General features: G+C 34.4%; 1 protein-coding gene across 4 annotated transcripts in view; it reads left to right on the top strand.

Annotated features, from left to right (window-relative positions):
• Positions 1 to 24,098, top strand: part of Rabgap1l (RAB GTPase activating protein 1 like) — a 612,968-nt gene that overhangs the window by 375,949 nt on the left and 212,921 nt on the right. For all 4 annotated transcript variants that reach the window (XM_076872863.2, XM_076872862.2, XM_076872861.2 and 1 more), the window contains exons 15-17: positions 4,184 to 4,258; positions 17,024 to 17,149; positions 19,186 to 19,329. In XM_076872863.2, the coding sequence (XP_076728978.2) occupies positions 4,184 to 4,258; positions 17,024 to 17,149; positions 19,186 to 19,329 (345 nt within the window). The remainder of the gene's footprint in view (positions 1 to 4,183; positions 4,259 to 17,023; positions 17,150 to 19,185; positions 19,330 to 24,098) is intronic.

Genomic DNA, 24,098 nt, shown 5'->3' with positions numbered 1-24,098 from the left:
CAAATAATGCAGTTAATAAGCAGGCATCTAAACTGAACAGATACTTCTCCAAAGAAGAAATATGTTTGGAAAATAGTTATATGAAAAAATAGTCATTATATTTAGCCATCAGGGAAATACAAATCAGAACTATATTGAGATTCTATCTCACTGCTATCAGAATCACAATCATCAAAAATACAAATAACAATAAATTCTAGCAAGGATGGTTGGGGAACCCTTACATGTGTTAGTCCAGCCACTGTGAAAATCAGTGCAGAGATCCCTCAAAACCAAGAGTAGAACTGCCACATGACCCAGATATAGCATGCTATAGAGATACCTGCATGCTCATGTTCATTGCATCACAATTCACAATAGCCAAGTTACAGGCAGCCTAGGTGCTCTTCAGCAGATAAATGGTACAAGAAAATATGGTCTGTATACACAAAGGAGTATCATTCAGCCATAATGAAGAATGAAATCATATCGTTTGCAGGAAAATGGGTGAAACTCGAGATCATCCTGTTGAGCAAAGTAAATCACTCAGAAAGACAAGTATCACATGTTCTCTCATGTAAAATCTAGGAGGAAAAGCAATGAAAGTAGGGGGAGACTTAAACATAAGAAGAAAGGAATCAGGGGACAGGTAGGTAAGGGTGAGTAAGGCAGGGGGGACTGTAAATGAACAAAATGTGTTAAATTCACAATGAATGTGGCAGCGTGAAATCCCCTGTTCTGTATAATTAATATGCACTAATGAAAAAGAATAAGGAAAATGTCCCTTTAAATATTAGGGGATTCTTACTCAATTCACTATCAGCTTTATCATCATGAATGCTGAAATGCTTCTCCTAGTAGTAGAAAGTCAGATGAAACTGTCACTCCTTAGGGTTCTTCCTCAGTTTGCAAATAATGAGAAACTGCTCCTCCATAGAAATGTTAAACAGTTTTTGCAAAAACACAAAAAATAAACAGGCAAAGTTCTTTCTGGGTTGAAGCAGCTTATTAAATATTTTAAATTTGGGAATTTCAACTTCTGAGTAAAAAGATCTCTGACTTAAAAATATAGAGATTATTTGAGAAACATGTATCTGAATGAAGAAATTTATCTGTCAGTGAAGGTTTATATTTTGGTGTTTGGTTTTGGAGATGCAGTAGCACAGTTGGCAACATTCTGACATCTGCTTTGATTGTTGTAGAAGTTTTGGGCATTTGTTTGATTTGTTGGATTTTTCCATATGTTGGAATTCACAGTAATCTTGTCATTTTTTATTTATATAAATTATGTCGAATACATTTTTCTCTTTCCTTCTTTCCCCTTTCCCCTCAAGTGACTATTCAGAAATTTTCTGAAGGCCTAGACCAAAGGGAAATAATTTTTTAAAATAGTCATCTATGAATATTTTATGTTAAAGTTGGACAAAATAGATAGAACATCAAGATTTTAATATTTTCCCCATATGTTTCATTTACAACATAAGGAACAGAAAAGATATATACTCATTTGCTTTAGAACTTACAATAAACCCTTATTAATAACTCATAGACTAATTCAGTCTAAAATTTTGAGCATAAATGCAGCATAGAACCTTTGTTAAGAGCCATTGACAAAATTTATGAATTATCTAGTTCATTTCATCCCAAGAAAAAGACGAGCAGATGGAGCTGAAATAGACCTACTTTAGCCCATCCTCCTCATCCTCCAAAGCAAAGGTAGCCACAGTTGGGCCTGTGTTGGACACATGCCTCTGAGGATAACCCCAGGTTTGTTTGGTTTTTTTTTCCTCTGAGGCTATGGAGTTTGGAGCTGAAATTGCCCAGTTCTTTACAAACACTACTGAGGTAAGATCCACTAAGCTGAGAAGTAGCCTGGGCTGAGACTCTCTACATTCAGGGGTGATGACAGTTGACAAGGATGGGCATTACAACCAGCACATCAGTAAATTAGAGGGAAGCGCATAGCTTCAAATGTCTACATTAGACAAGAAGAAAGATCTAAATTTTTATTTTAATAAGCTAGGAAATTAGCAAATTAAACCCTATTTAAATATAAGGAAATAAATAATAAAGAAAGATAATAACAGAAATCAGGGAAGTAAAAAACATATAAACAAAATGATAATAAAACCCAAAATAAGGTCTTTGAAAAGATCAGACTAAAATTGGAAACAAGAAAATGGATAAGCAAGTCATACAGTATTTGTGCATAAATACACTACTCAGCAACAAAACGGAATGCAGTATTAAGACATACAACAACACAGAAGAATCTCAGAAACATGCTGAATAAAAGAAACTGAATTGATCAAATTATATTGTTACATTGTGTGCATGTATAAATACAGTCACAGAGAATACCACACTTTTGGTGTAATTAAAATGCAGGAAAAAAAGTATTTAAAAAGATAAAAAGAAGCTGGACACTAAAGAGTACATATTTTAAGATTTTGTTTATATAAAAATTTACAAAATCCCAAACTAACATATTATTATAAAAATCAGATCAATGTATGCCTGGGTAGAGGTGTTTGACTACGAAGAGGCACAAAGGAGTGTTCTGGAGTGGTGTGGTCATTCAGGAATGGTGCACTGAAAAAATACCCCAACTTAGGGAGTCATGTAATTAAAGTGTATGCATTTCACTGAGTGTAAATTCTAAAAAAAAAAAAAAAAAAAAAAAAAAAAAAAAAAGCTAATTATTATCTTTTTTTTTAGCACAGTACTTTTATTTTATTTATTTATTTTTATATGGTGCTGAGGATTGAACCCAGGGCCTTGCACATGCTAGGTGAGCACTCTACCACTAAGCCACAATCACAGTCCTTATTATTATATTTTTTAACAAAAAGCAAACAACAAAAAAAACAAAAACAAACACTGCACTGTTACTCCAGACTCCCCCCTGTGACTTGGCAGATAGGAGATACTACCCTTACCCTTCTCAGGTTACCCTCTCTAGTGATCTTTGATAACAGTTGCCCTGGGCAGAAGCAGTTTTTACACTCACAAAATCGCAACACATTGTTTTAAGCAAATTGAAGGAAATTACCTAAGATGAAGTTTACCACATAGGTAGGATACATATCCAGGATTCCAGCAGCACACTTGAGATGTTTATCTTTAAAAAAAAAAAAAAATAGTGGCAGCATCTCAGTTGTTAGTGAGCCCTTCTCACAAAACTTGTTTTTGTATTGCCCTTGATTTAAGAATGGTTTTTATAGTTAACTGCTATCCTACTTGTCCCCCCAAAACCTAAAGTGTTTACTATCTGCACTTTTATAGAAAATGCTAACTTGTTCTTTGTCCTTTAATCAGCATATTCACTTACTGATTAGCCTCCTAAAATCTAGTATAAGGGGTCTTCATTTATTGTTACAATCCCAGCTGTTTGAAGCACTATTAGTGTTTGTTAAGGATACAACCTTATTTCCTTTCCTCTGAAGACAAAGAGGCAAATGTTAGGTTGAATGGTATAGTAGTTACTTTCCAAGGAGTTCTGGACTTCCTGTGAGGGACCTATTTGGGTGTCTTCTGTCTGGCCTGGCTAGAGTGTTGCTAAAGATGTGGGACAGGCAGAGCACCTACAATGGTGGGTGTGATGTGGCATGAGGCACTCTACAACACTGACTATTCTGCCTTGCCTGAGCAAGAGAGATGAGCGGAACATTTCTACTCTTCTGCATTGTGGAAAATGGGAGAGTAGTTCAGAAGGTCTTCAAAAACTTCTAGAGGTTCTACAGGGTAATTTTTTTTTTTTTTTTTTTTTTTGGAGGGGGGTGGTGTGTCTCTCAGAATAGTAGACCTGCACTACACTTCCAGAACTTTCAGGATTCCCTCTTGTAGTGCCTTAGCATTCTAATCAATATCAGAGTCTTACCTTTCCCCACCCTTTGCCCGAGCCTCCCATGATCTGACCTACCTCACCTAAAACCATAATGGGTTTTTTTTTTAAATGAATTCAAATCCTCTGAGGATCTCTTTATTTTCACATTCCAAAGATGAGTCTGGGATAACGGGACATCTTGGAAAAACACAGCCTTCTTGGGACAGCCCACTGAGCTAATGGCACACACATTCAAATTGAAAAATCAGTGAAATTGTGGTGGAAAGCCCAGAATAAGCTTATTCTGATCCCTGATGTGAGCTAACACTTCAGTTACAATCTGTGACTATTTACAGTATTTCTTCATCTCTTCTCTAGGCCTACTCTGTGTATGATGAAGACATTGGTTACTGTCAAGGACAGTCTTTCCTTGCTGCTGTATTGCTGCTGCATGTAAGTAATCTTCCAAGAGACAAATCATGATGCTACCAGCTTTATTTCTACTTGGTTTTGTTCTTCCTTCTGCCTTTCTATTCTCTTGATGACGATTACACATGGCATAGCTTTTATAAAATGTGCCTTGGGTGATGAAGTGAGAGATCTGATGTCACAAACAGGACAGTTTTTCAATAGCATTAATATTGCTGGCTAGAAGCAAATAAATTGCTTATTTGGAGTTATTTTTAACTAGAATAATCTATAATAGATAAGTCATTGTAACTGCCCAAATATCAGGACTTGGACCACTTTAACAAGGAAGTCTTATCTTTTCCATTATTTATTTTCATATACTCTTTTTCCTGTCAGTCACCTTCATTTAACAGAACATTTATGGAGCTTCAGTTGCCAGGTACTGGGCTAAGAAGTGGGATTGCAGAGACGAATCATTTATAATTTGTGTTCTCAAAAACCTTACAGTCTAAGATGGGGCACAGATAATGTTGGCACAGACTTATTATATTTATTCTCTTTTCTTTGTCTTTATTGATTTTTCTAATGACAAAAATAACACATGCTCACTAGAAACGTACAGTGTTCTAAACACAGGGTGAAAGAATGGAGAGGAGAATACTCAACCCAGTTCTGCCAGAACTTTCAGGAAAAACTTTCTGGATGAGGCAGCTGCTTTTCCAAGATATGAATAATTAAGGTTGGGGAAGGGCAGAGGGGAAGCAGAGAGAATAGAGAATTATAGACAAGGGAACAAGAGTAAATGTATGGAAACAAATGGGCCCTGAGCACAAAGGAAACACCATGATGCTGGAGTTTACTGCAGGGAGTGGTGCGAAGTGAAAGTGTAAGATGGGCAGGGGCCAAATGATGGAGACAGTGCATGTAACCATGTCAAAAATGTGGACTTTTTTCCAAAGCCAATGAGAAACCATTGATCTGTTTGAAGCAAGGGATTAACACAGTCTGACATTCATTTCTGTAAACTTCTTGTTATACTTGCATAGAGTATGGGATTGAAAAACATCCAGTAGCAGAGATACCAGTTAGAAAATATCAATCTGAATGAGAGATGTTGAGACCCAGAGAAACAGAAGCAGAATTAAAACACAATTTGGTGGGTTTTTTTTTTTAAAAAAATTTATTTGTTTAGAAGATATGTACTCACATATACTCATGTTTTATTTCAAAAGACAAAAACAAGAAAGGAAGGAGGAGGTAGGGAGGGCAAAAAAGGAAGGAAGAAAGGAAGGAAATATTGAGCAGACAAAACTGATAGGGTCTGTGGATAGTCTGGCAAAGGAATTGCCAAGGTGATGTCTGGTTTTCTAGTTTTGATGACTGAATGCCTGTGATATTTTGATTTGAGAAAATACATTCATTGAGATGGATGGTTGTGAGTTTTGTTTTTAATTCTCTGAGTTTGGGACCCATTGGATACTGGATACTGATGCTGGGGGAAAAAAAATCAAAGCTGAAATCATGGGAGCAGATCAGTCAGTTCACAATAAGTTGACTAAGAAGAGCAGAATAAAGCTTAGGAACACAGAGCATGTAAATGGCTAGAGAAAATAGAACCCCTGCAGTCACAATTTGCAGTGGGGGAAGTAGTATATAGATGAGGTGCAGCTGAGTGGCCTGTGAAGTTTGAAGTTGGTGTACTGAAAATAAAGAGCATTTAGAGTCCATTCTGTCTCTAATGATGATGGTACACAATGGTGCTGGTTTGATTATCCACTTCATCTCACTTTGAGGTTGATTCGTCCTCTCTACATTATCTCTGTTCATGACCTTTTCTGTCTTCTCCTTGGTGTCCTTCTTTGGTATCTCTACATCCTATCATCTTGGGACTCCCTGTGATGATCTGGCACTTTCTAGTCAAAAATTCTCAGAGGCCTTTCTTCAGTTAATAAACTCACCTAGGATCTACAATACTCTGGTCCCTACCTCAGGAGACTGGACACAAGTGTTGTTGTAAGTGTTCATCAAATTCAGAACCATCTTTCTTCTAAAGGAAACCTTTATACCCACTCGGATGAGAAGCTGATACTCAAGTCATGGCTGGGGTTGCTTTATTTTTAACAAAATAATCTTCATATGTACCATAGTTTAGCAATTTTGACCTGCATTCCATTTAGCACATTATAACATACTAATTAAAGTACAGTGAGAAGAAAATCTCTTGAGAAATATGTTCTGAGATTTCTGAAAGGGTTAGATTATTTGAATGTTCCTAATTAGATGGAAACATACCTGTTAAAGAAAGAATGAGTCAAATAACTAGAAAATTCAAATACCCAGATTTTTGTTCTGTATTACTACTCTGTTCTAATGAGGGTCACATGATAAGTCAGGCATTATGAACTTATTCACTTAAAGTATTTCCCCAAGGTATGTCACAAGAGGAACCAAAATTCAGTACAATCTCTTGTACTTTCTATGTTAATATTAATAGAATTATGCATAGTCCCATATTTTGCCTCCATTGTGTAAATAGGTAGAAGAATACAGGTTAGCTTGAATAATTCATGAATTACACTATCTCAGGCTCCAGGGAGATATGTTATTGGTGTCTTGCCGACTGATTTTTTTTTTTTTATCAGTTTCATAAGCTGTTGCTTCTTTTCCTGCCAGACATACTTTGGCAGCTCCGTATTAATCACTATCTGACTGCTGCTTCTTGGGATGCTGCCTTTCCTCACCCATAGTCTTTTTAGGTTTAACATTCATTGTCTAAGAGGAAAGGAGGGCCAAAGCGAAAGTATGTCCAAAAACAAAGTGTTGAATTTTTAAGTTTTTCCATGTCTCAATAGTTTTAAGAAATAGTTTCTCTTTTCCTAGTTTGGAAGTTTCCAGATGCTTTGTAACATGTATCTATTAAGTGGAAGAATTACATGTTTATGCATAGGGATAGAAGAGGAGATTTGTTATACATTTATGTGATTATGACAAAATTATCACTTAGAATTGGAGAATAATGTTTGCGACCATCCTTTCAACTGCCTTCAAAATGAAGGATGCAGTAATAATCCTTCATGTCCTCATTTTAATATTAGTCTTTGCTTAATTGGAGGTTAATACTTACATATTTCATTTATTGTAAAGATCATGGATAATTTTTAACCCAATGTATTTATCTGCCATATTATTGTCAAGTCTTAAACTTTTTTTATTGGACATGGGCTGTTTTTGGACTTTCAGAAAAGCAGGCTCATTTTCAAGTGTATATATAATATATAAATGATAGGACTATGTTCGAATAATCTAGAATGTTTAAACCATTGAATTAAAAAAAAAAACTATAAGCACAGCTCCTCTAGAAACCACTTGGACTTTATCCACATACCCAGCAATTCCATTCCTAGATGGACTTTAATTCCTTGGTAAAATACCTAGCACACATACAACAAAAGCCATGGCCTGGAATTGCCCAAGACCAGTATTTAACATGGAGTTCCAGTATTAGAATTACAGTTAGGCATTAACATGGATACATAGTGGTGTGTCTGTACAGAAGAACTCTGTTTAGCAATGGAATGCTTGTTTGCACACTAATATGAGTGAATCCTATAAACACAAGGTTTAGTTAAAAATGTAAGATTATATTTTATATAAAATGTAAGCTGAATGGTAGGAACTGTGTCTTGTCTTCTTTCCCTCTTGACCCCATTCTTAATACAATGGTTTGCCTTGAGGAAGGTATAATAAATATTTTTTTCAGAAAAATAAATAAATAAAATAAAATATAGTAACAGGCAAAATTAAAAGTTTTAGGATATAACAGAGATGACAAAATGATAAAGCTTGCCATTGAAGCAATTGCTGTTAAAATCAGGATAGAGAAACACAGGGATAATGACTGGAAAGGGGCACACAAGGAACTTCAGGGGAACTGGCAGCATTCTCTTAGCCTTGGTGATGATTGTCTAAGTCCTTCAAAATCATTTGTTTTTCCTTCATAATCAATTATTCATTAAAGTGTATATTTAACTTTTATGCATTTTTGCATGTTATATTTAAAATTTAAAATGATTTAAAAATTATAAAGTCTTTTTTTAAAAAAGTCTTTAATATAACTCCCCACAAAGACATGTTTGGGCTAAGATTTAACTAATAAATGTAAGAATTGAGAAGCAGAGCTACTTTCTAGTTTTCTTGAAAATCAAGATTCCACGAGGGGCTGGGGTTGTAGCTTAGTGGTAAAGTGTCTGCCTATCACGTGTGAGGCACTAGGTTTGAGCCTCAGCACTGCATAAAAATAAATAAATAAATAAAGGTATTGTGTCTATCTACAACTAAAATATATAGGGTCCAATGGCCCAAGATAGAAGTTTCCAGATATCTTTATATATAAGTAGAAGCATTTGGGGCTGGGGATGTGGCTCAAGCGGTAGCGCGCTCACCTGGCATGCGTGCGGCCCGGGTTCGATCCTCAGCACCACATACAAACAAAGATGTTGTGTCCGCCGAGAACTAAAAAATAAATATTAAAAAATTCTCTCTCTTTCTCCCTCCCCCACTCTCTCTCTCTCTCCCACTCTCTCTTTAAAAAAAAAAAAAAAAAAAAAAAAAAAAAAGTAGAAGCATTTGTGAGATTTTGTTATTCAGGACTCTTTCTGGTGCAAGGGACAGAACCCTAACTCAAGGTAGGTAAATTAAAAGGATATTTATTTCCTCATAACTGGAAAATCTAGGACAGAGATGATTTTGACATGATAGGAATCTGGAGTTCCTATTTTATTGTTAGGCGTCTGGGTTTGCGTCTCTGCTTTTGTTCAATTTTCTTGCAGTGGTGTGCATGGGTAGACCATGAAGTGGACACCATGCTATAGCCTGGCCTGGCTTCATATCCTCTAAGTTTTGTGACTTCATTTAAAAGGGGCCATCTTTTGCTCTACCAAAACCAAAACCAAACCAAACAAAAATGACTTCCTTCTCTTTTCCCCTGGAAGGCTCCAGTTGGCCTGGTTTGGAGCATGTGCTCTTCCTTATTCAGTTATTCAATCCAGAGGGATGGGGTTCTCTGATTGGCAAGGTCCAGGTCTTTTGTCTACCTCAGTATTGACAGAGAACTGGATCAGCCCTACTGAGACTTGGAATGGTTTTTATGCAGGACAAGTGATGCAAACACCATCTGATTGGGAGCTGGGTCAGAAACAATCACATCATCTTGGGTGGTGTCTCCACTATAGGAATTTTACTGTATTTTTAAATAAGTAAATAAGTTCTTCTATACTTCTGAACTACGTTTCCTTATAATCCAGGAGGATGCATTCATTTTTCTGTTCTGAGTTAATTCTCATATTGAGTGCTTTTAAGCCACTTCCCAACATCTTCCATGTGTATCCTATGATATATATTCAAGACTCTTTTACCTTAAAAAAAAAATCGTCTTCTAATCCTCCTGTTATATATATATATATATATATATATATATATATATATATGTGGATATATATTTTTAATATTTATGTAGTTGGATACAACACTTTATTTTACTGGTTTACTTTTGTACGTGGTGCTGAGGATCGAACCCAGGGTCCCGCATGTGTGAGGCGAGAGCTCTACCGCTGAGCCACAACCTCAGCCCCTTTTCAAAGGATATTAAAAAGCACAATTGTGAATTTGAATTGTGGCTTAATACCTTTCAAGTTATATGACCTTGGGCAAGATTCCTAAACTGAGCTTCAGTTTCTTCATTTATAAAATGGGAATAATATTATTATCTTTCATTATGAGTATTCAGCACCTTATTTTATAAGTATAAAGAAAGAGCTTTATTTTGTAGTTGGCACAAATCCAAGCTTTACTTAATAGATCTGTAGTTATTGGCAAATCACATAACTTATCTGAAGCTCACTAGACTTATATTTAAAATATAAAAATAGATGGGCACAGTGTCACATGCCTGTGATCACACCAACACAAAGGTCGAGGCAGGAGGAGGGCAAGTTGAGGCCAGCCTCAGCAATATAGCACTTCGCTGCCTCAAAATAAAAACAAAAAAGGGGCCTGGGGATACAGCTCAAAGATAGAGCACCCTGGGTTTAATTCCTAGAACCACAAAAATAAATAAATAAAATAATCGATTATATAAGTAAAATATTTTAATACAAATAATACAACTCTGAGGACTTTTTGAGAATCAAATAGTGATTCATGTGTCTAATAATGTTAGCTGCTGCTACTACTTCTCAAATTAGTAATTATCTGCCCAACATATTTTCGTTGGCTTCACATCCTATTAATTGAAATTGATAACACACAGGAAACTAATATATTATACAATATTTTATGGCTAATAAATAGACATTCAATTTCAATGTATTTTAGCACCTATTTGATTTAAAGGGAAAATAAATGGGTAGCAGTGTTTAGTACAATGAAGTCTTCAGAACAATGAAGACTCATGAGTTTATGACTTTGAAAAGAGTCACTAGCATCTATCTTTGTTTAAGAAAATTTAGAAAATCAGTAGATTGAATGTTCATTGTCTTAATAGAAAAAGGTGGATTGTTCCAAGAAGATCTGAAGATAATGCAGATAGGAAACAGTTTTATCCAAAATGGAGATTATTTTTAATTATCAAAATAGATTCTTACTTCAGAAAAATATCTTGATGTATATGACATCACTTGAGTCTTAAAAGACTTTTGAAGGACTTAGAACTGTTTTGTTTTATGCACTGTTTCATCGTGGAGAGAACCGTGAAGCTTGGACTGTCTCCACTGGTACAGGTGACAGGTTACTTCCATTGGTGCAGGCAGCAGGTCATTGTAAACATTTGTTTCCAAGTGGTGGTTGCATCCTGCTTGATTCTCAGATATGCATGGGAAGCAGGTATTTCGTTCTGTATTTCACAGAGCCATTGATGATAGTTTATCACCATAAATTACAAGAGGCTAGTGTTTGTCCCCTCCTTTTCCCAATTAAACAAGCTTCATTTTATGACAAAGTTCCTGTACCCAGCAAAAATGTGTAGTCAATATTAAAGACCCACTGTGTTCCCATATCTTAATATTTTATTTAAAAATACTTTTTTCAATTATTTATTTTTATTGTATTTTAGACTAATAACATACCAATGATAGATTGTCTTATTTAATAAAACCTTAATCCATGTAATAGGTTAAATAATCATTGTAATATCTTGGTTTTTTTTTTAATAGGCAGATACTACAATACTACCCATAAACTGCATGTAATAAGGTGAGGTTTGTTAGTACAGCCAGGTATTAAGTCTCAGATCTTGATTGATATACTTTGTGCTGATTTATGGATAACAAACCTTGATGGCCAGTATGAAATATAGATGATGCATTTCCTTATGTTTTGCATTTTTGATAATATTACAAGAAATCAAGTGCTACTATGGTTGTGTTTAGCTACTCTTTACTTCCAGCTCTCACACCATTTTTTTTCCTTCTACATTTTTGTTAGCCTTCTTGGAAATTACCAACATGTGGCATGCCTTCATTGCTAAAGTCTGAAGTACTTAGATTTACTGGAGTCATCTCAAACAGATATTTAACACGGATCTTAATTGAAGTCTCTATGTTAAGGTCTGTGAGGAGTAGGGGATGTATGAAGTCCGGAGGTTAGGTGCACCCAAATAGCTATAGTGCATATAACAAAAGGTTTGGAGATTCAGAGACAGCAAAAATCTCATCAGGTTAAAGGGAAATAAGAAAGACCTAAGATCTAAGTGCCTCTTATGATCAACCTTAAAAGATGGGTTGGATCTCAGTGGCAGAACTGTGTTATACAGAAGACTCTCGCCCAATCTCCACCCTGAGCTCCTATGTCTTAACTACAAGGGTAATCTGGAAAGTGCAGCTGGTCACTGGGGAGGGTGGAAGGAGAGGGCATTCCTCCCAGCAACACATAAGAAAAGCAGTCACTTCTATGAAAGAGCACATTTTGCTGCTTCCTTTCAATAAATCATTTTAACAGTAGAAAGGTCTTATGGTAGAAATTTACTTTTGTAATTTGTGATTAGGGAAAATTTTTACCCATTCTTTTATTTATTCTTTGAGTCCTATTATGTAGAGCACTGTGGTAGCTGTTGATGTATTAAGACGTAGTCCCTGTTTTCAAGGAGGGAAAGAGAAGGGAAGTTTACATTTTATGATCACTAACAGCGTTCATATTATCTTTCACGTGTGTTTCATGTCATATTTACTCTATTTCTATGACACATGTATTATTACTTCTAAGTTTTTAAAACTAAAAATATTCAGAGATTACCTGCTTAAGGTCACCCAGCTAATAACAGAAACTTATCTGGGAGGAATTCTCATCTGTTAATGTGACTTCAGTGTCCTGCATTTCCACTGCAGCCTCTTCTCTATATTCACCATGTGCTGCTGGACAACTTTTTTTTTTTTTTTTTTCTTTTTTGATGCTGTGAATTCAATCCAAAGGCTCATGTACAGAAAGCTCTCTATTTGGGCAACCTTTCTTAGAGAGATGGCTGAATGTAGGTACTTATAGATTTCATATCTTACTAAACCAACATGTTTATACCCATCTTTTCCTATGACCTGTTCTCCATATGGAGGCTAAGTGACCTTAGTAAAAATAAAAATTGAGCCCCTGCTTAAAAACTCTGTAGTGATTTTCTATTGCATTTAGAATATAGTCCTAGCTTTTCATTGTGGTCTGTGTCCAACCGTGCAGGAGCCATATCATTCCAGCTCATGTTAAGTTTTCAGAAATTTTGTGAAACAGTTGTTAAACACAGCTATTGTTAAAAAATCAGAGTGCTTTCTTAGCATGCATGAGTCACTGGGTTCGATTCTCATCATCACATATAGATAAGTAAATAAAGTAAATGTCCATCAACAATTAATAAAAATTTTAAAAATCAAGTGGTATAATGTTACAATTAAAAAACTCATATTAAAAACAAAAAGTGTTGAATACTCCAATCTCATTGCTTCCTAATTATTTTACAACTCTTTAGTGTTACCTATGTGCCCTTCAAGGGCAAGGGCACATTGCTGCATTGCGGCTGTATGTCACCTCCAACTCCAGCCCAGGTGTTTTTGAATATTCTGTGAGTTATGAACAGTAGTCAAACATAGCTAAAGCTACAGCAGGGCCCCTGTTGCACAACTTGTCATTGCAATTATTAGTATTCTATTTATTTGCATTGGCAAAGCCAATAATTTATTACTGTCAATAATTTTTTCAGTCATTGTTAAAGTCACTAGTAACCACCAGGAAGTGAATATTGTTTAATATTTCTAAAATGTTTTCATATTACACACATCTTAGGTTACATACTATCACAAATCGAGGCTCAGTGGTCAATCTCTGATACTACCACAGCACTGTGGTAAAACATGCATTCATATCTTCAAAAGGAAAATGCACATTATGTGAATTTACTTTTTTCTTTGCAGCATAAATGTCAACAGAATCTGATGTTGAGCCATATTTTGTACATTTTAAGATGCTTGTTTTCATTTTTAAATTATTTTGTACTTTTGCTCAATTTTGTATGCTTACCCGATGCCGCTGCTGCTGCTAATGAATATATTAATCAGAGGAGAGATATCACAGGAAGCTGAAGTAGACATGCTAAACAGATCCCATTAATCTTTAAACTACAAAGGAAAAGTTGCATTTCTACTTTCCAAAGGATTCTACCCATTTCCCATTTTGGTAGCAATTTTTTTTATCTTCACAATGGTTAATTTTAGTCCATTTTATGAGATAATATCTTTCTATAATTGCCTGCTTAAGGTCACCATATTTGACTTTAGTCTTCAAAGAGTCTGAGGTGTTTCTACCTTAGCTGGACTGGTATTTTATAGTTTTAGTTTAGAATTTTCATGTGGCACTTTGTCCCAAAATTTAGAACTTGGCCATAATGCTGAGATTAGACATAAATTGTAGTAACTTCCAGGACTTTTATCTCTCCCACATATATGCAAGAAAATATGGGTATGTATGTATGTGTGTGTGTGTGCATGTGTGTGTGTGTGTATATATACATACATACATTCATACATATATACATATGAATATTACTCAGTTTTAAAGAAGAATGAAATTATGGCATTTGCCTTGTCAGTAAATGGATGGAACTAGATACTTTCATGCTAAGCAAAATAAGCCAGTCCCAAAAAACTAAAGGCCAAACATTCTCTCTGATATGTGGATGCTAACACACAATAAGGAGAGGAGAGGGAAGACTAGAAGTTTATTGGATTAGACAAAGGGGAATGAAGGGAAGGGATGGGGGTTGGGAATAGGAAAGACAGTAGAGGAAATCAGACGTAACTTTCCTGTGATCACATATGAATATACAACCAGTGTGACTCCTCATCATGGACAACCACAAGAAGGGGATCCTAATTAGGATAAGTTATTACACTCTATGTGTGTATAATATGTCAAAACACACTCTACTGTCATGTATGTCTGAAAAGAACAAATTTAAAATATGAAAAAATAGACAATAGGCTGGGATTGTCAATACTCACAGTTTTTCTTTTTTTAGGTATCAAGTCAAACTTTTAAATGGTTTTATTTTTGAAGGACATTCATTGAATGTTTTCCATGTGAGGAAAGGGGAGGTAGAAGAGAGAGGATATGAAGTTTAAGGTCTGTTTCTGAAAGCAGGCAGAATTTGTGTCCATTTGTCATCTCCCTGTGATTATTCTGAGTAATTTACCTGATGTGGCCCATACTGGCCATTCCTCTGCTGGTACTTTGACTGTGCTGATGTCTTCTACATACCCCTGCTTCCCTCCCCACCTGACCAGGCAGAGCTGCCTGCTCATTCATCTGGGAAGAGACCCAGTACCATCCCCTCTAGGCTTCCAGAGCCTTGCACTGTGCTTGCAGACCATCTCTTCAGTGGCTCCATAGGAAAACAAAAGGGGAGTGAAAGCTTTTATTTGTTTGGTAGTTACCACATTGGAGGAAATAAACCATATCCCCTTTAGGTGATAAAGATAATCTGGTAATATTTACTTAATTGTCAAAGAGAGACTTAGAGTGAGTGAGTTTCTCTAGGGCTGGCTATCATTCTCTTACATGCAGCTTTTTATAGCCATTGAAATAGACATCTCAGAGGAAGATGTAGAGGTTTATTAGAATTTGGTGATAAGAGAATTATCATAGAGGTGCAAGCCGATGTCGCTTGAGACACCAATGACAGAATTGCTGAAGAAACAAAGAATACAGTATACTTATATTCTAAATAAATAGAAGCTGAAAATGCTTCCTGACTTGAACAGCTAAGGTTAGAGACCAAAATTTTTGAAAAGGCCTCCAATAACTTGTAGACCAAAAGAAATAAGCAAATATTTAGAGAATTGAAATGATAATATTGAAATATATTTAATTGTAGAAAATTTTATTTCATTAAAGCACTTCATGATTTGTAAGTAGCAAGTAGAAGTAACTGTTTTGAATAGGAACTTAATAATAATTGCATTTCTAAGTAGATAAAGGAACTCTGTTTGTTCAGTTATTTAGGCATGATGTTAATCTACCAGTGAAAGAGATACAAAATATCATAACCTGTCAATTCCATTTTTTCAGGATGACATTTAAAGTAGATGTTTACATAATAGTTGATCCTAGGACATTGGGTAAATTAAACAGCTTTTTCTGTCTGCTTGGTGTAATTTCTAGAATGTATAAGTCCCTTTCCATATTCTTCAGCTTATTGAGAGATTTGTTCCTGTAACTTAAGACTTTTATTCTTTGTTCAGATTAAAAAAATTGAGAGGGCTAGTAATGTTTTATTGGTCATTGAAATCTCAATGATAGAAACTCATAAGATCTATCCTAAAAACTGTTTCTTACAAAGAAAAATAGCAACAGAAGACGCTATAAGGACACTATCACACTATCCATCAAAATTTTAAATGCAGTCATGGTTTGACTGTTTAATTCCTCTTTGTGGAATAAGCCTTGCCCTACCCCATCCCTCCATGTGTACAAATAATATATATACAAGGTTGTTTATTGCACTATTGGTGATAAAAAACAAATGAGGAACATCTCAAGCTTTCATACAGGAAAGTGATTAACTCTGGCGTGGCCTCATAATTAAATGCTACATAGCCATTTTTTAAAAATAAAGAGGCAGCTCTTTACATCCTGAGAAGGAAATGTTTCTAACATATATTGTTAAGGGGTAAAAAGCAAGATGTATAACAACATATACAGAATGCTCTCTTTTTTATAGAAAGGGGAAAAATTAAAAAAACATACTTTTTTCATAAAACATTGGCAGGGTACTAGAGAAATTTTTAAGAGTAGTCATGAAGTTACACAAAAGAAACAAAGGGGCAGATATGGAGGACTAGTATGTAGATGTAGTGTTTGGATTTTTCATTGTGACTGTATTATCTTTTTAAAAAAAGATAACAATGACAGCATGATTAAAATTTAAAAAGGAGGGGCTGGGGTTGTGGCTCAGTGGTAGAGTGCTTGCCTAGCATGTGGGAGGCACTGGGTTCTATCTCCAGCATCACATAAAATTAAACAAATCATGTCCATCTATAATTAAAAATATTTTATTTTTTTTAATTAACAAAGGAGACAGTTTATCTCAAGTAAAGAGGCTGACAGCTTTAAACACAAAATTTGCCTTGTCACTCTGTAGAAGGCTGGCTGTGAAGGGCTTCATTCTCTGTAGAACTTCAGTCATTCAAGTAGAGGACTAACAGCATGAAGGAATTTTTTTGACATTCTGACCAAATGGTACTCATTCACATTTTACCTGTATATATTTTCCTGTAGATGCCAGAGGAACAAGCTTTCTGTGTTTTGGTGAAAATCATGTATGACTATAATTTGCGAGACCTCTACAAAAACAACTTTGAAGATCTTCATTGCAAATTCTATCAGTTGGAAAGACTAATGCAGGTAAATAAAAATTAGGAACTTTTATCATTCAGATTTGTTATCAAAAAAGCCTAACGGTGTTGATGAGCAATGATGAGTTCTAAGAGTTTAGTGAAACACTACTGAAAATGTAAATAGATTTGGTTTCTGACCAATATTTACATTGATCTTAATATCACAATGTATGTATTTAGCTACTTGACTATTTATAGTTTCATGTTTTAAATATTCAATTTTAATACACTTTGAAGTGAGACTATAGTGAGTTAATCCAGTGAGAAGAATGATGAATATTATTTGTAGAAAAATGAATATATTTGCCAAATAAAAAATACAAACATATAAGATCTTTCTCCATACTAATTAGTGCTACTACCATATTTGGATCTACAGAGGACACTTGGAAAAGACAGAAAGAAGTTGGTAAGAGAATAAAAGGCACCCAGAATACCATACTGTACGAACATAGTTTAATTTTCTTCCATATAATTTTTGTATCCCAAACATTGTTGTTGATGTGCCTCATAATATTTTTTATAAATGTATTTGAGTGAGAAACATTCTTTTATATGTATTAGATATTATAGAACAAAATGTTAAGCAGGGCAAAATTACTGACTAGAGTTGATAAATAGAGTTATTAGGTAGTTTTGAAATTCTGCTCGCAATTGGAAATCTTAAATTTTTAATGGATCTATTCAGCATATTTGTATGACTTTCTAAAGGAGGTGTTGGGAGCCCAGAAAAATGTGAAGGAAATAAATGAATGGATTGATGCGTATGTGAGATAGTTGAGGAAGAAGAGTAGTGGAATGTGAGAATAGAAGATGCTGATAGATGTTCATTGTCATGACCTATCAGGAAATCCCCTGGTGTCTAAAAAGGACAGTGAAACCAGCTGGAGACTGAAAGTCTGGAAGACCAGGGGAGTAAGAGACTGAGAGTTTACAGGGAAGTAGGGAGCAACTTTATTGGGAAGAGTCAAAGACCTTACATATGAAGAAGAAATGGACAGAAAACCTATCAAATGAGCCATAAGACCAATGGTGGATGAGTGTGGAGGGGGAACGATTCTGGTATCTAGTAACAATGGGCATTATAAAGAAATAGGTTCTTTTTTAAAGATTCAATTTTACCAAGTAAATATTGGAGTTACTTACTATTTACCTTTGTTTCACAGAAGTTTCTATTTTTCAAAGGTTAGTATTACTGAGGGCTTTGAAAATAACATGAATATATATAGTACTTGAAGAGCAAGTTTGTGATAGTATAATATTATCTATTTACTTGTTAACTCTTGATGACCAATTGGAACCTTGGCATATTTGTTTTTCAGAGAGCATGTTATATAAAAATGCTTTATTTTGTTGTTGTGATCTCTTTATGAAAACAAAATGAACATGAATTTGTACATCCTTGCCTGTATTTTGGTTATTAAAATAGCTGATACTTTGTACTTGGTGTTTCATGATTTTGAAAAGCATTTGCTTGTTTAACTTGGGAAGAAATTAAAGCTAGCATAAAGGCATGTTTGGGAGATATTCAGCTTTATGTGTTACACTTTGCACAATTTCACTTTGCCATTTTTGATATATTAAAGATAAATTTTTACTATGTGGTTATGCTTTTGAACTTCCCAAGTGTTCAAAAATGCATAGAAATGACATTATAGACCCTAGATGATGTTGATATTAGATGGTATCCAAAGAAACGTGTTTCTTTTCTGACCAGCTAAGAGGTGCACCTTGAATGGGGATGTTGTGATGTGACCCTGTGTCAAGATATTCTTAAGACTGTAGGTGTTTTGTCAGACCTAGCATTTCCCAAAAAATAAGAACACTCAACTAAGCAAGAGATGATCAGCTTTTTGTTTATAACAAGTCAATTATCTGTCATATGATCAATTCTGTTATCACTTCTGTGTAGTTACTTAATATGCAACCAATGCTGGAATACAGTGAAATTGACCACAGAAATCTTGCTATAAACTGCACATGTGGCAGGAAGTAAAGCTTCTTCAGTGTTCCGCCTCCTAAGTTTTTCATTTTGACTTTTAGGAACAGCTCCCAGACCTGCACAGCCATTTTTGTGATCTGAACCTGGAGGCTCATATGTATGCATCCCAGTGGTTCCTCACTCTCTTTACTGCCAAGTTTCCGCTCTGTATGGTGTTCCACATCATTGACCTGCTGCTCTGTGAGGTAGGCTGAGCCCAGCTTTCATTCCCAAGCCAAAATAGAAACCTGTTTCTATTTAAAATGGTTACAGTATGATATAAATGATATAAATCCATATGACAAAAAAAGCTCTATTAAAATATTTAGTAAAGATTTTTCTGTAATTTTATAATTTTGCAGAATAAAAATAGTAAGGCATATATAATTTCACAAAGGAAGGTGAGGTGGTTAAATTTTATATCATTAAATACATAATAAACCTATATCTGTGTAATAGTGTATTATCAACGTAACAGACTTTTAAAGTTAAATGAATTTTGAATCAGGTGTTTTAATATCAATGCAATTCTAATAGTAAATATAAGTGATATTTTTGCAGTAATTAATTCCTCTATTCATAAGATATATCTGTGCATGTGTTTGAGGCTCCTGCCAGATGATGAGAAAAGTTTTAGGTCATATAACTATGTCTTTATTTTATTTTTTGAAGTGTCGGGGATTAAACCCAGGGCCTTGTGCGTGCTAAGCACATGTTCTATCACTAAGCTGTACCCTCGCCCAGTTATACTTTTAAGCAGTAGAATAGTTCAGAACACAGTTTGCAAAATTACTTAGGTATTTGTTCGTTTATTTTATTATTTTTAGTTCCTTAGATGTATGATTATTTATTTATTTATTTATTTATTTATTTATTTATTGTGGATGGTACTGAGGTACTCTCTCCACCACTGAGCCCTCCAGCCCCACTTTACTCTTAAGAAATAAGTATTACACATTTTATATTTACCATCAAATGTTTGAAATTAGCATTATAGGCAAGTTACTGAGTGAGAAGTATGTGTTTCGTTTTTTGTTTTTTGTTTTTTTTTTAAAAATGAACTTGGTGACTTTCAAACCAATGTTAGCTATTTACCTTCACAGAAACTTTTGGCCAATGTACACATGGACATACATTTCATGCAGTCTAAAATATTTATGTTAAGCTACTTATGTTCACAACTCAAAAGAATCATCCATTTTGTGTAGCTACGGTTTTAAAATTCAGAAGTTCAATCAACATGTATAGTGTGTAATACATAAACACTTCATTGTCTAGAAATCATGTAAACTAAATAATTACTCTTCATTTTATAATTAAATGAACATGCCTGGTAAGAATATTACTAGTCAAGTTCAAATCAAGTCCTCTAGCTTAATATATATATATATATATATATATATACACACGAGCACTCCACCTCTGAGCCACACACAACCCCAGCCCAGTCTTCAAGGTCTTTGTTTAGCACTTGCATAGTACCTGCAAGTTGTTGAGCACATTGTAAGCATGTAAGATTTTTGAATCATTTGTAGCATCTTTGATAAACAAGAGAGACCTGATGGGCTCTCAGAAGAGGTTCTTGAATCATAAATATGTAACAGCTAGGGAAGCTGATTGGTAACACATTAATTTCCCTATTCATTTTACTTACAAATTAGTATGTAAAATGCCATTCTAAATTTAACCTAAAGGAAGAATGCAGAATTGATGCTAAAACCTATTCAGAGTCAACATGGTATCATCACAATTGACATGAAGCAAATTTAAGCATTTGTACTAAAAATGCTATTTGGCCTGTTTGTCCCAATTGGTGTGGTGATTAGTTCTGACTCACAAACTTTAGGGCAATATGCTTTAAAGGCAAAAACCATGTTTTTGGGTATTGTGAAAACTAATACTAAAAATTAGTCTTGATAAATAAGTCCTCGTGGACATTATTCTATTGAGTTAAAGTTAGTATTCATGATGTTTTGTAAAAACAAGAAATTGGGAAGTATGGCATTGTAATAGTTTCTGCATTCTATATAGTATGAGCTTGCAAATATTTGTTATCATTGCTTCATTTTTTTCTGAGTTTATCTAATTTCATACTAGATTAGTTCTATGGTATTCATTATAGAAAAGGAAATGAAATTAATGTTCTTAATCATTCAGCTAAATTGGATTTTCTGATCACTTTTTGGTAGAGTGGTAATGCTGTGGTCTAGTTCACTGGAATGGTGACTTACTAAAGTTGTCTCTGCCTGGCACCTGTTCATGGTTCTTCTAGAACCTAGATTCAGAATTGCTCAGGGAATTTCATCTTGAAGGTACTTAAATTTCTAATTTCAATTGCTAAGAAAATTACAGAAAAGCAAACTAAATTCATAAGCCTTCCCATCACTTGTCAACTGTGATTCACAATCACAGTGGGAGAAGGATTTTAATATTCATTAAAATTAATAAAAGCATCATAACTATTATTTTCCTTCCCCTTTAGCCTGTTCTCTGTAGTAGTTAAGGAAGTTGCATAGCTTTCCAAAACATGGGGGTGGGTTTGTAATAACACCATCGTAATATCCAGGGAAAAAACTGAGTGAAGTCAGTTTTCAAAATAAACTTTATTGGGAACAAAGTTTTAGTATGCTCCAGGATGTTCGTTCTTTCCACTAACTTGTCTTTGTCAAGGGTTATTTTGCAAAGGAAATTTTGAATAAACTTTTACTTCCTGCCTGTGTTTTTTCTTTGCTCCTTTCCTTCTTTTAGTTAATAAAATATTTATATCACAAGCTATTCTTTCATATGTGATAGAATATTCTAAGAAATGGTAACATAGTCATAAATAGATTGTCCTTTAGATGTTTGTTTTGTCATTATTTTCTCTCTTTAAGAAAACAACCAAATTTTGATGGTTTGAATCAATATTTAGTTGCAAATGGAAGGTTATGAAATTCTCAAATGGAAAGGTGTTGATTTTTCAAAGTTTATCATTTTGACAAAAATTATTGTTCTGCAAAGCCTTTTACCCAAGGATTCTACTTAAAGTAAAAAGGAAAGACCTTGCCTTGGAGAATTCATTTCCAGAAGGCCTATTGTCATTGTGTGCTTTCCTACCTGCCTTATGTCCTTTTAAAGAGTTCTTTCATCCCCAGATTGAAAATATGGAGCTAATTTAGCAAGAAGGGAATAATTTTATAGATACTGACAATGCAGTCTCACTAAAAAAGCCAAACAAACAAACAAACAAACAAAAAAACACAACAGCAACAACAAAAAAAACCTCCTAGTTATTAATAGCTTTACCTAAAATGTTTACTTAAACTGGAATATATTGCAACTAGGGCTAATTCCTAAGTTTGGTGGAAGAAGGATCACAAAAGAATTTGAAACTAGAGTTCAAAAATACATTCTCTTATATTAAGATGAATAAACTCTCTGTAGATTGTCTTTTAGCCAGTAATTGAAATGAAAATCATTTTTTAAAAGTCTGTTTTATTGTCTCCCTCTATTTGGAGAGATAAGAAAAAAGCTAAATGTGTTAACATTTAAAGTGTAAATGTTGTAATGTTAAACTATCAAGAATAAAAACACTGAACTTTTAAAAATAATTTATTGAAGTATAACAGAATAAAAGAAAATATATAAAAATAGTATAAAACTTGAGAGTTTTTCACAAAAATGTACATATTAAGGTAACCAGCAGCACCCACATCAAAAAAGCAGGATGTCATCTCATGTCAGAATGCCCGCCTTCACTACCCCTTTTTAGTAACTACCTCTCTGAAGAAAGATCACTATTCTGACTTTTTAACACCATAGATCAGTTTTGCTTGTTGTTAAACTTCATGCATGCAGTTTTGGAATATGTATGTTTTTCTGTTTTATTCCTCTTGTTTGTGAGATTTATCCTTATTGTTGCATCTTCCCTTGGTTTATTTGTTCCATTGTGTGACTATTCTACAGTTTATCCATTCTTCCATTCTCTTGTTGACAGACATTTGAATCGTTTCCAGCTTAAGGCTGCTACCAACATTCTTGAACTTACTTTTGATGAACATAGATGTATATTTTTGTGGGTACCTGAGAGTGGAATTGCTGGATTGGGATGTGCACATGTTCAGCTTGAGGAGATAGAGCAAACAACTCTACAAAATAACAAGACTATTTCTTTTTAAAAGTTTTTTTTTTTTCTTAATGCAGTAAAGATCATTCTTTCTTGTGGTCAAAGACAGGCTTTGTTTTGTTTTTAGAAGTAGATACTGGGTCAGACTATAGTTCATGAATATACAACAGAATGAAACCCATTTGGTGATAAAAGTGATTCACTTGATGTCTGAAGCTGCATACAGAAGAGCTGGCCAAGAGCTGGTTCGCTTTGTGTTTACCCTGATGGGGAAAATCTGTCACAGTGTTCAGTTTTAGAAGAAGCAGTATGGAAACAGGTATAACAAGGAAATTAAGATATTGGCCTTTTTAAGTCAAGTCTTCTTGGATCATCATTTTGAAGTTGCTTGTTGTATATGTAAGTTTCAGTGTCTTTATTTGTAAAATGAACTAGCAATACCTATCTTTGATGTTTTGTGTAAGAACTGAGACTGTGATATAAAATGATTGGCATTATGCCTAAATATCAATTAATAAGAATATTTTTCTGAATGGTGTTTATCTGTATAACCCTTCTAGTTACTTCTCACTTTTTTTCTGACTAGCTTTCTACTCACCTTTTCCCCTCTAGTTGAGATACTTCTTTGTTGAAAGCAAAATTTTAGCCAGTGACCTTAATGGAAGTTTTATTCTTTCTCAGCAGTGATTCAAATAATTCTCTAAAAAAAATTTTTTCCCCTTCCCCTTCTCACAAAACACATGAGGAAAACTCCAGTATTTCTCTGAGTCTTGACAGGATAACTGACAGCTGGTGTTTGAAGTTGACTCTTCCCAGATAGTTCAATTTTTAGACTACCAAATATATTCAGCTTTATATAGTAACTTGGCA

The sequence above is a fragment of the Callospermophilus lateralis genome, chromosome 13 (assembly GCF_048772815.1).
Source record: "Callospermophilus lateralis isolate mCalLat2 chromosome 13, mCalLat2.hap1, whole genome shotgun sequence".
NCBI classification, from domain to species: domain Eukaryota; kingdom Metazoa; phylum Chordata; class Mammalia; order Rodentia; family Sciuridae; genus Callospermophilus; species Callospermophilus lateralis.
This window is presented reverse-complemented; position numbering and strand designations above follow the sequence as displayed.